At 41.2% G+C, this 14,953-nt stretch overlaps 1 protein-coding gene across 1 annotated transcript; it reads right to left on the minus strand.

Moving 5' to 3' along the window:
• Nucleotides 1-5,113: 5,113 nt before the first annotated feature.
• LOC125815075 (uncharacterized) lies at nt 5,114-6,874 on the minus strand. The gene has a single exon (XM_049494473.1). The coding sequence runs from the start codon at nt 6,872-6,874 to the stop codon at nt 5,114-5,116; it is 1,761 nt and encodes a 586-aa protein (XP_049350430.1).
• Nucleotides 6,875-14,953: the final 8,079 nt, after the last annotated feature.

Here is a 14,953-nt window from a genome sequence, read left to right on the forward strand (position 1 = left end):
CAATGCATGATCTTTTCCCGACATGCATGAGTATTTTCTCTTGCAATGCATGATCTCTTTTGATGACACCGTCCCCGGTACCGAACGGAGATAAAGCTTCACCGAGCAATATCTGGGTATCTTTGGACGGCGGTATCGTCTCAATCGACAATATAAATAAAATGACCTTCGGAGTAGCGGTATCATCTTATTTGACAATACGATATAGATGACTCTCCGAGTAATGGTACCGTCTCATTCGACAATACAATATAAATAACCTTAAGGGTAAGAATATTATCATATCTGCAGATAAATGTCTTCCAGGTCTCTAGCTGCTGGAAAATAATAACATTGCTCTCTTCGTGGTTTTCATTTGTCCCATCTCTGAACATAGTTACATGTTCGTTATGAACCTTGCTTTGCTGAGAATTTGAATAAAGTAATGCTACTCATATTCCCAATTATTGGTATAAGAAGCATAACATATTTCCTGTATCCGCAGAAAAGTTGTCAATTTGGGGTGCTCTTCGCCCTTTTGACTTCTCTGTATTCACTGGATGAAGGAATATGTCGATCTTGAGGCAAACCTATAGACCTGCATCCACAGAAAAATTGTTAGTTTTTTTACAAAATGAACTGATCTGTGTCGATCTCTTCGGTTGTCTGCTCCTTGTCTTGCTATCTCCGGTTGATTTCTCCGATCTCCCGCTTCTTGATAGATAAGACAAAATATTTTTATGCAAAAATAATCAAAACATGAAGGAAAAGTTTTTAAGGAAAATAGATTTTCAAAAGTAATGTTTGGAAAAAGTCACTGCCAAGTGTCATGTCACGTCAAATTTAATGGAAGTCATTTAGAGTTGGTGTTTTGAGATCTGTCTGATCACTTGTTGGGATGTATTCAAAGTTGCTCTAAAATCTCGCTGAACCTTGTTGAAATTTTGAGGTCATCTCAAAATTTCTGTCCCAGTTAATTGTCTTGGCTTATCTTTAACCGTTGGTGAGCAAACACGGAATTTTTGAGATCTTCTCAAAAATTTTGTCCCAGTTGCAAATCTAAAAGTAACTTCAGTCTTGACTTTGTCGGAGAGATCTTCTTCTTGAGAAATTTTGAGTCCCTCTCAAAATTCTGTCCCAGTTTCTATTGTAAAGGAATAATAGAAATCTTACAGGAGATATGACCGAGCCCTTGTGGCGCCTACGTATCCCGTTGAGGCAGGAATCAGGTCAAACGTAGTTCCCCCTTTGAGATTAACAAAATAAGAAATTTACAAAGAAACCAACCGAGGCCGACATAGGCCGCCTACGTATCTCATTCTCGAGAATTCAGGTCGAACGTAGTTCAATTACAAGGAAATATTTTGAACGAAACGATTACAAGCAAATGGAACAATTACAAGGGAATGGCAGAAAATACAAACTAAAACTTCACACATAGTATCTCTTGACAGCATCTGAGTTGATCGGTTTTGGCCATTCGATGCTATCCATCTCTGACAGGATTAAGGCACCTCCGGATAACACTTTGCGAACCATGTAGGGTCCTTGCCAATTTGGTGCAAATTTCCCTTTATATTCATCCTGATGAGGGAAAATGCGCTTAAGAACTAACTGACCAACTTCAAATGTCCTGGATCTTACTTTCTTGTGAAAAGCACGAGTCATTCTCTGTCGATACAGTTGACCATGACAAACGGCAATCATTCTCTTCTCGTCAATCAATGTTAGTTGGTCAATCCGCTTGCGAACCCATTCAACATCACTTAATTCAGCTTCTTGGATGATTCTCAATGAAGGTATTTCAACTTCGGCAGGTATAACTGCTTCTGTCCCATACACCAACAAATATGGAGTTGCTCCGACTGATGTTCTGACAGTCGTTCTGTAACCCAATAAAGCATATGGCAACATCTCATGCCAACCTCTGCGATTTTCAATCATCTTCCTCAAAATCTTCTTTAGGTTCTTGTTGGCGGCTTCTACAGCTCCGTTCATTTGGGGACGATAGGCAGTGGAATTTCGGTGATTAATCTTGAATTGTTCACATATCTCTCTCATCAAGTGACTGTTAAGATTCGCTCCGTTATCAGTAATGATGGATTCTGGTACTCCAAACCTACATATCAGGTTATTGCGAACAAAATCAGCCACAACTTTCTTGGTCACCGATATATATGAAGCTGCTTCCACCCATTTGGTGAAGTAGTCAATCGCAACCAAAATGAATCTGTGTCCATTAGAGGCGGCTGGCTCTATTGGACCAATGACGTCCATGCCCCAAGCTACAAACGGCCAAGGTGAACTCATAGCATTGAGTTCATGAGGAGGCACCCGAATCAAATCTCCATGCACTTGACATTTATGACACTTTTGCACAAACTTGCAACAGTCATGTTCCATAGTCATCCAAAAGTAACCGGCTCGAAGGATCTTCCTGGCCAAAGTGAGCCCATTCATGTGAGTACCACAAACTCCGGCATGTATCTGTTCCAGAAGCTTTGCAGCTTCATTAGCATCAACGCATCTGAGAAGACCTAAATCTGGAGTCCTCCTGTAAAGAATTTCCCCACTTGCAAAGAAATTGAGGGCCATACGGCGTATCGATTTTTTCTGGTTGAACGTTGCATTCTCAGGATAAGTCCCGTCCTCTAAATACTTCTTGATGTCAAAATACCAAGGCAAACCATCTGGTTCTGCTTCGACGTGTGAACAATGAACAGGCTGTTCTTTCACCTCTATATCCACTGGATCAATATAGCTTGTATCTGGATGTTTGATCATTGAGGCAATGGTGGCAAGAGCATCGGCCAACTCATTCTGTGTTCTGGGAGTATGTCTGAACTCAATCTTGCGAAATCTTTTGCACAATTTCTGTATATATTGCACGTACGGAGTGATCTTTGGGTTCTTCACGGCCCATTCTCCTTGAACTTGGTGAATCAGCAGATCTGAATCTCCAATAACCAACAGCTCATGAACATTCAGATCGATGGCCATCTTCAAACCGAGGATGCAAGCTTCATACTCAGCCATGTTGTTCGTACAATTAAATTGGAGTTTAGACGCCATAGGATAATGCTGACCGGATTCTGACACTAAGACTGCTCCGATACCTTTCCCTTGGTGATTTGCCGCTCCATCAAAGAATACTCTCCAACCAGGATATGCTTCAGAAATATCTTCACCCACAAACGCTACTTCTTCATCGGGAAAATAAGTCTTGAGCGGTTCATACTCTTCATCAACTGGATTCTCCGCAAGATGATCAGCTAAGGCTTGTGCTTTTATTGCCTTTTGAGTTACATACACAATGTCAAACTCACTCAAAAGCATTTGCCATTTAGCTAACTTTCCTGTCGGCATTGCTTTCTGGAAAATATACTTCAACGGGTCCATCCTGGAAATAAGGTATGTGGTATAAGAGGACAAATAATGTCTCAACTTTTGAGCGATCCAAGTCAAAGCACAACATGTTCTTTCCAAAAGAGTGTACCGAGCCTCATATGGAGTGAACTTTTTGCTCAAGTAATAAATGGCTCGCTCTTTCTTCCCAGTCTCATCATGTTGACCAAGCACGCATCCCAACGCATTATCCGAGACCGACAAATATAGCAATAATGGACTCCCTTCTCGTGAGGGACCAACACCGGTGGATTGGACAAATAGTTCTTGATGGCATCAAAAGCAGTTTGACATTCTCCGGTCCACTTGGTCGAGGCATCTTTTTTCAATAGCTTAAAAATGGGCTCACACACCACGGTGGATTGAGCTATAAATCGGCTGATGTAGTTCAACCTTCCTAGAAAACTCATGACCTCTTTCTTTGTCTTTGGAGGAGGCAATTCTTGGATCGCCTTGATCTTGGAAGGGTCAAGCTCAATTCCCCTCCTGCTAACTATAAATCCCAACAACTTGCCAGCTGGCACTCCAAAAGCACATTTGGCGGGATTTAACTTCAAATTATATCGGCGTAGACGATCAAAGAATTTCCTCAAGTGAGTCAAGTGATCCGAACTCTCGCGGGACTTGATTATGACATCATCCACATACACCTCGATCTCCTTGTGAATCATATCGTGAAAAATGGTCGTCATAGCCCTCATGTAAGTAGCACCGGCATTTTTGAGACCAAATGGCATCACCCGATAATGATATACACCCCAGGGCGTGATGAAAGCTGTCTTTTCTGCATCTTCTTCGTCCATCAGGATCTGGTGATAACCCGCGTAACAATCCACGAATGACTGCATCTCATGCTTAGCACAGTTATCAATAAGGATGTGAATATTTGGCAATGGAAAATTATCTTTCGGGCTAGCTTTGTTGAGATCTCTGTAGTCAACACAAATTCTGATTTTTCCATCTTTCTTGGCAACCGGAACAACATTAGCTAACCAAGTTGGATATTGCGTCACTTCAACTACTTGGGACTCGATCTGCTTTGTAATCTCCTCTTTGATCTTTAAACTCAACTCAGGCTTAAACTTCCGAGTCTTTTGTTTTACTGGACCGAAATCTGGATTGATTGGCAACTTGTGGGACACCATATTCGTACTCAATCCTGGCATATCTCTATAAGACCAGGCAAATACATCAATGTACTCCCTAAGCAAACGAACCAGGTCTCTTCTTTGAGCTTCCGTCAGATGGACACTGATTCTTACCTCTTTAACACATTCCTCATTTTCGAGATTCACAGTTTCAGTTTCTTCCAAATTCGGCTTGTGTTGATTCTCGAATTGTCGAAACTCTTCAGCAACATGTTCGTGAACCTCATTCTCTTCTTCATATTCCTCACATTCATCATCACCTGCCTCATTTTGTTCACTCGGTTCATGACACGACATGACATTGGCAGGTTTTAAATTAATATTACTGAAATCATAAACAAACAAAGTTAGGAAAATAAAATATAAACAGATAAGTGACAAATATTTTATAAAAGAGGCTTTCATTTAAATTGCGAAAAGACAAGCACAAACTTTAGCCATGACCGAGGGCCATTGCTTTTTTAAACATCACAAGGGAATTTAAAATAAAAACTTCAAACAAATAAACTGCATAAATGGTGGGTCTCGGGCCTCTTCCGAACTACCACCGATTTTAAAACAAACAAAGACACATGTCTTTTCTACCCAGATGTGCGGGAAATCAGGAGCGGTGTGGAGGTCCAGTTCTTCAAGCGCTCCTCAGGCTCTGCATCACGGATGCCTGATGTCCCAACCTCTTCCTCAATGACCGCATCAATCTCCTCAAAAAGGCCACAGATTCCTTCCCCGAGACCATCATTATTGACATATCCTCGCACCGGGAATGACTGGTACAGATGGGGAATTGGCCTGGCCAATGCTTGATCACTACTCTTGTTCTTCATCTCTGTTTCATCAGCCTCTGTGGGGACATACCCCAAACCAAACTTCGCTCCTTTGGCGGGGATTTCGATAGGCTCGACAATTCCTTGGAAATGTTTCCCCAACCCGAAACCTGGTTCGAAACCATTCTGGAGCATGACAGCAGCAATCATTTTGTACACGGTAGGCATAGGAGGCTGTGGAGCCAAGTCATCATCGGTGGCATTTACCAGCTCCACCGTGTAAAAGTCGCAACCTCGAGAGACATCATCAACGATTGGTGCACACCCATTGGCGTGGCTCCTTTCACCATAAATGACCAATTCCTGGTCCTTCCATACAAATTTTAACAGTTGGTGAAGGGTAGACGGCATAGCCCCGGCCATATGGATAAACGGTCTTCCCAGAAGTAGGTTATAACTAGTGTTGATATCCAACACCTGGAACTCCACATTAAATTCTGCAGGACCCACCAGAATATCCAAGTTTACCGCACCCAATGTATCTCTTTGCACTCCATCAAAAGCCCTCACATTCACTTGGTTCTGGTGAAGCTTTCCCAAGTCATCGACCAAGATACGATTTATTATCTTGTCTCGACACTTACAAGTGACGTGCAGAGCCTTGTTGTGCATCCTGCCTTCGAAGGGCAGCTCTTCGTCACAGAAACTAATTTGGTGCCCTCGAACAACTTGGTTTATCATAGCCGCTAGATTGTCGCTATTCGTACCCACAGGCACATATGTGTCATCCAAAGCTCTCATCAACGCTTGCCTATGCAGTTGTGAGCTCATCAACAAAGCCCATACAGAAATCTGAGCTGGTGTCTTCTCCAAATGCTTCACGATTGAATAATCTTTTGGTTGTATCTTTCTCCAGAACTCCTCAGCTTCGGCTTCACTGATCGGCCTTTTTGCTTGGTCCTTCTTCGGCCCTCCTTGAGCCAACTCTTCCGGTGTGTAGCACCTGCCGGATCTGGTCATACCCTGAGTAACAGCTGTTTCAATCACAAACTTTGGTTGGGTAAGAGTTTCCCGTGGCACCAAGGCAACAACCTTCTCGGGTGTCAGAATCACAAACTCTTTCTTCTCTCTAATGCTCAACGAGGCTACAGCCCTTTCTAGTTCATCAGGAACAACTGAAACTATTGCCTTTGACACACACCAATCGTCATCTGTCTCTATCATGTTGATAGTGACGCCTCCATGATTTGGCAAAGGATTACTGTTGACATTGGGCGCGACCGTCTGAAGAGAGACCACATTCTGATCAATCAGGTCTTGAATCTTATGCTTCAGGTTAATACAGTCTTCAGTATCATGTCCGACACTGTTGGAGTGATACGCGCACCTCTGATCAGGTCTGTAAAACTTTGAGCTAGTGTCAACCGGCTTGGGCCCCACTGGGTGAATATATCCTGCCGCAGTTAATCGCTCAAACAGCTTTGTTCGGCTTTCGACAAGCGGAGTGAAAATTCTGGCAGGCTTCTTCTCAAATCTAGGACGGGGGGGATCATAATTGCCTTGTTGAGGAGGAGGCATTTGACGATAGTTTGGAGTGTTTGGACGGGGGGCTTGATATCTGGGATATGAGTTGGTTTGGTAGTTTAGTTGTGGAGCTTGGTAGTTCGAGGGGGTATTTTGGTAAAGTGGAGCTGGGGTTTGGTACATTGGGGGAGGCATTTGGTAATTCATCTGAACGTTGGCACAGTTGGGGGCGGCATTTCGGTAGTTATGAGGGGGAGTATTGTAAACTGGAGGGGGAGTTTGGTAGATAGTAGGGGGAGTTTGGTAGTTAGGAGGGGGAGTATTTTGATAGCTGGGAAGAGGGGTGTTTTGGTAATCAACATGTCCATAACATGCCGGGTGCAAACTCTGTGAAGGTCGAGAACGACCTTGGTATGATGATGATTTCCTTGGGGTCTTCTTCCCCTCATAAGAGATAGAGGACACATCCTCTCTTTTCTTCTTCAACAAGCCCGAAGATCCGGGCGAGGCAGCAACACGGGCAATCTTCCCGGTTCTCAATCCATCCTCGATAGTCTCACCTACCTTGACTATCTCAGCAAATTTTGCTCCAACGAGCAACATAATTCTGTCATAATATTCGGGTTCCTGCACCCGCACAAACACTTCAACAATTTCCTTTTCTGACATAGGAGGTCTAACTCTAGCTGCTTCCTTTCGCCATCTATATGCAAATTCTCTGTAACTCTCGGTTGGCTTCTGCTTCATCTTTTCCAAGGAGTAACGATCAGGAACGATCTCCACATTGTAGGCGAATCGTTCAATGAAGTCCTTAGCCAGAGCATTCCAGCTAGACCACTGTTTCGTTTCATGAGACGTAAACCATTCTAGAGCCTCTCCGCTCAAACTTCGACTAAAAAGCCGCATTAACAAAGCTTCGTCTCTCCCAACTCCCACGAGTTGGTCACAGTAGGCCCTCAGGTGCGCTAAGGGGTTCCCTGTTCCTCCAAAGATGTCGAATTTTGGCACCTTGAACCCTTCCGGGAGGTCCAAATTAGGATGAATGCATAGGTCTTCGTAACTCAACCCGGAGACCTCAGGAATGCAGTTCAACTCCTTCATGGCTTTTCTGATTTCCTCCTTCATATCTATCTTAGCGGTCTCTTCCTTTGACCTCCACTCTCTCTCCCTCTCCTCATAGTGGTCGAGCTCCGAACCATGGACATCATGCTCGTTGGGGACGGGTATTTGGAAAATGGGTTTTTGCGGTAGCGGTGGAGCGATAGAGGGACTCTGGCCATTTAATGGGGCGTGATAGTTTTGGGGATAAGTCTGGGGGTTGGTGTACAGGTTTTGGTGAGGGAGGGAAGTGTGTGGGTTATTAGCGTTTTGGCCATGGGGGGGCAGGCTAGTTTGGTGGTTTGCATTAGGGGGAAGGAGTGGTGCTTGGAGGTTGGTATTTTGAGGAGGGGGTGGCGTTTGATAAGAAGCTGAGGCGTAATGGGGGTTTTGAGTAGTAAGGTCGATGACGGAGGGATTATGAGCAGGGCTTGAAGATGGGTTTTGAGCCTGTTCCACGTTAGGAGGGGGAATTTGAGCCGGAGGTCTTCCGTCTGGTTGAGTGTTGACAGCAAAAATCGGAGGAGGCAAATCTTGTCTTTTCTGCATCTCGACCCTCATCTCAGCAATTTGTTGCATCAACTGCAGGATCAGTTCATTCTGATCAGCAAGGGCGGGCTGAGCCACCACGACATCAGTAAGGCCAGGTTCTTCGTTGTTATCACTCATTGCTGTTTTTCCCTTTTGTGAATTTTGGCTGGGAAAGGAATCTGTAGGCCCTTTTGATCTGGTAAAATAGGGGTGTTCAGCCAGTGTATCAACACAGATCAGTTCTAACTACCTGTAAAGAAGAACAACTCAAAGACAAATCTGTCAGTATTAGTCGTAGATGAATAATGCAAGATATCACATAGAAAGCAGATAAACACATAAAAGTTGCTTTGTCTGAGGACACGTTAACCCACGAGTAATGGGGACTGATTTTTTGAACAAGCAGGAATTTGCTCGTTTTATTTTGGGGCTAGTGACTCAGGAAGGCTAAATTGCGTTGAGCTAAGGTCTTCTTGCTTCATCTTCTGTCATCTGTTGATCTGAACTCAATGTTTCATTGTTGAATGAAAGAGAGGGAAAAGAAAATTTGCAAAAGATAGGGGCCGGGCCTTGAAAGGCTCCCTACGTATCTCCGAAGGAGAATTCAGGCCCTACGTAGTTCGAATACAAAGGAAGTTTCATTTTCATTCATTCATTTCTTGAAGATTACAAGGAAAGTGAAAAGCATACAATAAAGCTCCTAAAAGATAAAATGTGCCTCCACTCAAGCCATTCTTTTTCTGATTGTCGCATTAATCACGGGGGGTAAACTCATATGCTTCAAGGGTGGTTTTCTCATTCCCTTCATTCCACCGTCCCTGAAGAGGAGGCATATAGACAATTTCCTCCCCAGTATCTTCTTCGGTAGCTTCAGGTCCAGTACCTTCAGGATCACTGTTAGCGGCCTCTTGGCTGAAGAAAGAGTGCTCTCCATGTGACTTCTGAAGCATCACGGTTATATCTTTGAGGGCATCGCGCTTCTTTCGCACAGCAACTGTCTCCTCATCTATAACAGCACATTTTGTCATCTTTGCTGCCAATTCCGCGTCTAGTGCAGCATTTGCTGTTCGTACGATTGCGGTGGCAAACTCCACTTCTATTCTTCTTTTTCTGGTTTCTTGGATCTCTTGTCTGAGCCGCTGTAATTTCACCCTCAAATCCTCCTCAGTTAGCTCTATGTCGATACCCTTCCTTTTTTCCATCTTAGCAGCAATTTTACCTTTCCTAAGATAATAGAGTAATGTTTTAGGATTTCGTAGTAGGATTTTATTTTTTTGGCTGAGAAACTCAAGACTCATGATATTTTGGTCGGACATTTTGGTAGTAACTTGTATTTGGATATTGTAGGAATTTTTTTTTTTTTTTTTTTTTTTTTTGAAATTTTTGAAAAGGAGTGGGTTAAGGGTGTCCTCATTCAAAGCAACGTACCACATAAACAGTTAAAGCACACAAGTAAACAGACGAATATCGCGTCCTGAACATGCATGTGACCCTTTTGTGCCAAGGGTAGGCCTAGCGAATTGAAGGATGTATATGTCTTTTTAAGTCAATTCATTATCCCCAAAATATTTCATTAATAGCATTCAAAAATGTTTGACAAACATAAAATTGGGGAAAAGAGTTCGAAAAATAAATTACAAGACAAAGTACAAATAAAGCAGTCCCACGCAGGGGATGATAACAAACTCCAAGCTCATCCTTATCTTTCACCAAGTCTGGCCCTCTTGGCGATGCTAACCTCTTCCCACATAGCATATCTGTTCGCCCATAGGTGATCTCTTGCCAACCGAGCCCCTTCTTGATGTCTGAACCTCTCGACCGACTGAATCTGCTGCTCCATGCTATCATCTAATTCTGACATACATTGCCTGGATTTTTGTAACTTTTGCTTCAACTGAGCTATGACTTTGGCGTCTTCTGAGTGTCGACGTTGATACTCCAGCTCATTCCTATCAAATTTCTCTTGGAGTTGATGAAGTCGGATTTGATGCTTGGCACCAACATCTGCAATAATATGGGGAACGTTTGGACCGGGTTCGATAGTTCCGGCGAGTCTCTTCTTTAACCATTCTTTGTAATCCTTAGAGCATTCCGGACGAAACCTATTTGGCACCGGCTCGCCCAATACCCTTCGAGTCTTCCATAATTGAAGCATCTTTTTAGTAAAAGCGACTTCGCCATTTTCATGATCCGTCACAAATCTTGTCATGTCTTCTATCTGAGGAAGCTCTTGTTTCCCTCCTAGCTGTCTAAGTACTCGAGAAGGAGCATATGGCCGAGTTCCTCTCAACCCAGCAAATATCAAGTAGGGGGCCTTTCCACTTCGGATCACAATTTGTTTTGTTACTACCAAACATTGGATAGACCACTGCACATTTTCCTCTCTCAAACCCTGAAGTCTCGGGTACCAAAACTCTTGGCCTCCAGTCCTATTGAAATGATTACGTTGCACCCACCAATCGTGACTTTCGAGCCTGTTCGGTCTTTCCAAGGGATCTGGTTCTGTTGGATCATGAGCTTTGATCAAGTGTCGCATCATCCACCATTGAAGTATCAGGTTACACCCTTGAAAGAAACGTGTGCCATTTTTACACCTATCCAACGCCCTGTAAATGTCAGCAAGGATCATAGGAGCTAAATTGTAGTACTTTCTTACAGGCCCGTAGCTTACTCCATTAAAAATAGCATGAGTAACCATTACTACATTTGGATGGATGGTGTAGTTTGGTCCTTGGGGAAACACCATTGTCCCAAGTAGACATATCACAAAAGCGAGAGGGCGTGTTTCCTTCCATTTTTCTTCTGAAACGAACTCATCTTTAAACTTCTCATAAGCTCTTGCGCGTCCAAATCGATAATACAACTTCCGAAGTGGAATATTTGACCCGGGCAGCCTGTCCATCCATTCAGCTTTGACGAGTGACAATTTTTCTTTGATTTCGGCAAAATCCCATACTTTTGGAAAGAGAAGATCAGTATCGGGTTGGTGTTTCCTCTTGTTGCACATGCCAACACTCTCGTAACTGGCAAGAACTTCATCTATAGTTGGAGTCAACTCTACTTCCCCAAATCGAAATACCATGTTGTCGCTGTCCCAAAATTTCACCATCGTTCCAATCAAGTCGGGGTAAGCCACCATTTCCATTAATGACGGGAGATGGCCTATATGTCTTTGAACTTTCTTTTTATCTTCCTTGTTCATGAATTTCCACCAAACTTGGAGGTAAGGATCAGGAATAGTCACCATTCGGGTTCTCAACGGCTCAAACGTCGGATTCATCCTACAAGAAAAACAAATAAAGGTAAGTTAACCCCCCACCCCCACTTGATAATTGATTTGTTTAAAAATGACATATACATCCTTCAATTAAAACATATAAGTATGATTGTCTTTTTTATTGGCAAATGGGCCAAATAGACACAAGGTGGGCTTCTAATGGGCCCAACACGCCTTGGATGTTGGGTCGACCTAGTTCAAAATGCGCTAAAAATTGGGATGTGGTTTCGCTCTACGCTAGTTGACTAAGAGTGGCTTTAAAAGACCGGGAACCCAAGTGGACAACTTAGGCTGGAATTCACGACAACCATTGGACGCATGACGTACCAATAAATTGCCGATCCTTCCGAAAAAGGGTTGAGTATAAAAAGTCCGGCTGCGATTATGCAGAAACCGTCCTTAATATACTATAATATAATAGGAAGATGCCATGAAATGCAATGACAGTTATATTAATTTAAACATGTTGAGAGCAGATAAACAATTTAGCAATTAATACAATTAGTCAAACAAGTCAAATCTTATGGTTAGAACTTAATTAAATCCCCAGCGGAAGTCGCCATTTCTGTTTTATTTAAAAATACATGTAAAGGGAAAATGACTGAGTTTTTGAAAAAAACCGATTAAACTTATGGTTTAAGCAAATCGAATTCTCAAAAGAACAGAGTCGCCACTTAATTTTTTTTTTATAGTAAAAATCAAGAAAAAAACTATAAGGTTTTCAAAAGATTTAAACAGATAAAATCAATTGAAAAATGAAAGGGTTCGAAGTTCAATATACATTCCGAGAAGGTGTTAGGCCCTCGGAATGCCCGCTAACTTGCGGTTGACCGGCAATTTGACTTAAAATGATTTGACTAATTTTGAGAAATTTAACATAGGAATATTTAAATAAATTACAATATTTAATTAATTCAAGAAAAATAATTAGATAAACGACACATTCTCTTTTTAGAGAAAAAGATTTCAATAATGACACATTTGGCTTGTAATACAAGTGATTAGAATTTTAATAAAAAAAACTAGATTAAAATTTTATTTTTTATTTTAAAAAATAATAATTTTAACCAATTTGATAAATTAAAGCATGAGACCATTTTAAATCAATTGGTAAAAAAAGAACACACACAATTTTTATTTTTTGGTTCATTTGAGAAAAGTGTTAACTTAAAACCATTTAAATAAGCAAGATGATTAAAGGAAGAGGCATTCAAAACATATCTTTTAAAGAACAAAAAAAAAAATTAATTAAGATAAAATATAGCCAATATATTTGATTAGTAAGATAAATGAATACAAAACAAATAAAAGAGTGTATTAAAAAGTAAGCCAATACAAAGAAAATGACTTATCGTTTGGGGAATTTAATTAGGTTAGTTAATAATTTAAAAGTTAGAGTCAACACACAATAAACAATAAATAATCATAATTGAATAATTAAAGAGTAGGGAGAAATTGAATTTGGGCCCTTCTTGGGCCAAATTCGCTGCTGATTTTAGGCTTAGGTTCAATCCCGTTTTTGTATACACTGGTTGTATATCAGTGTATATCGTATGAACCCAGCCCATTTTGTTTGTATATAAGACTGTATACCGAATGTATACAACTTAATTCAACTTCCAGAACACCTGTTTCAATTTTTGGACTTGTATATCGCTGTTTTTTTCCGTGTATACTTGTGTATACAGCTGTATAGGTCATGTATACAGTCCGTTTTTTACTTCTCCAAGACCTGTACATCAGTCCCTGCTTGCTGGGGGGCCGACTCGATGGAGAAAAAGTAAATAAATTAAGCCTCTACGGCTCATCTCGAGGATGCAAGAGAGAAGGAGTCCACCACGGGCTCGGGGAAAGGTTCACACAACAAAAGAAAGAAAAACAAAATTAGCATTCGAAGATAAGGAAGCAAATGAGACATAACTTAATTGAAAATTAAAATCAACTTAATTATCTCAAGACCAAAAGGGGACCACTGCCAAGGTCTACTGTTAGAACTTCTAAGAATACAAAAGATGAGCTACTGAATATTAATCAACAGACATTTGGCCCCTTAATAGTGACAAACTCAACAAGAAAAAAAAACCATTGAAGTTTAAGGTAAAAAATAAGGCTAAACAAGGAAGTAATCAAAACTAGTATGATCAACAAAATCCTAATACTAAATTGTGGAGAGTCCAAGCTTGGAGAGAACCAAGAATACATACGTATGAAAGAAAATAATCTTAGTAAAGCAAGCAAACATAGGTGTAGCAAAGGCAGATGGCATTACAATGGACAAGTGACAACTTAAAGTGTAAAGGGGGCATGCCAGACAACAATCTGATCAGTGAGAAAGACCACATGGTATAGTCTTAAGTATTCTATAAAGCTCGCAATTGGAACTAGATTACAAATGGTAAGCGATTTCGACTAAAATTTAAGCAAAATAGAGACATAAACTTAATTCAAACATGACCTGCAGGAGAGTAAGAACGTCATGGTTCCCAAAAATGGATAAAAACCAACTCCTACAGCCCATCAAACAATAGCTAAGACAATATACAACTTCATACTCAAAGATTTTTATTTATTTTTATTTTTTAGCTCTGCCCTCATTTCAAAAGGAAAACAAAGAACATTAACAGTAACAAAGTGAATAAACCTGGATGTTTAAGACAACGAAAACAAAGGGATACTAGTTCAAACATCAAGACAAATAAACGAGAAGCAAGCGATGAAACAAATTCGAAACAAAGAAACACCGACTACAAAAACAGCAAAAAGAAAACTTTGAATCAGCACTAAGAGTAGGCACTAAAGTCGCTTAATAAAAACACCCACAGCTCGGTAGCGAATAACAGAGAACAAACACAGCTAGTAGCGTCATGTCTTAATGGAAAGGAGGGATATTATAAAGGGGGAAATGTTACCTTTTCCTGGGCAGCAACTAGGACATTAACGAACTGACCACGAAAAAGCTTCCACCACCACACGAGGCTCCGGCGAGATTGGAATGGATAGAACACAACAAACGGGAAGTTTCAAGAACTTTTCACTCAAGTGGATTTCTTCCTCCAAACTCTAGCTAATTTTAATACTTACTCTAACTATTATTTTTATTTTTTAACACCAAATTTTTCAACTCCCAAAAAAAAAAATCTCCCTCTTACAAATGAATGATCCCAGAATATATAGCCGAAACTCGGGTTCAAAATAATGGGGGAAAAGGGATGAAAATTCAAGTGAGA

The sequence above is a fragment of the Solanum verrucosum genome, unplaced genomic scaffold (assembly GCF_900185275.1).
Source record: "Solanum verrucosum unplaced genomic scaffold, falcon-dt-bn FXZP01000261.1, whole genome shotgun sequence".
Taxonomy (NCBI): Eukaryota; Viridiplantae; Streptophyta; class Magnoliopsida; order Solanales; family Solanaceae; genus Solanum; species Solanum verrucosum.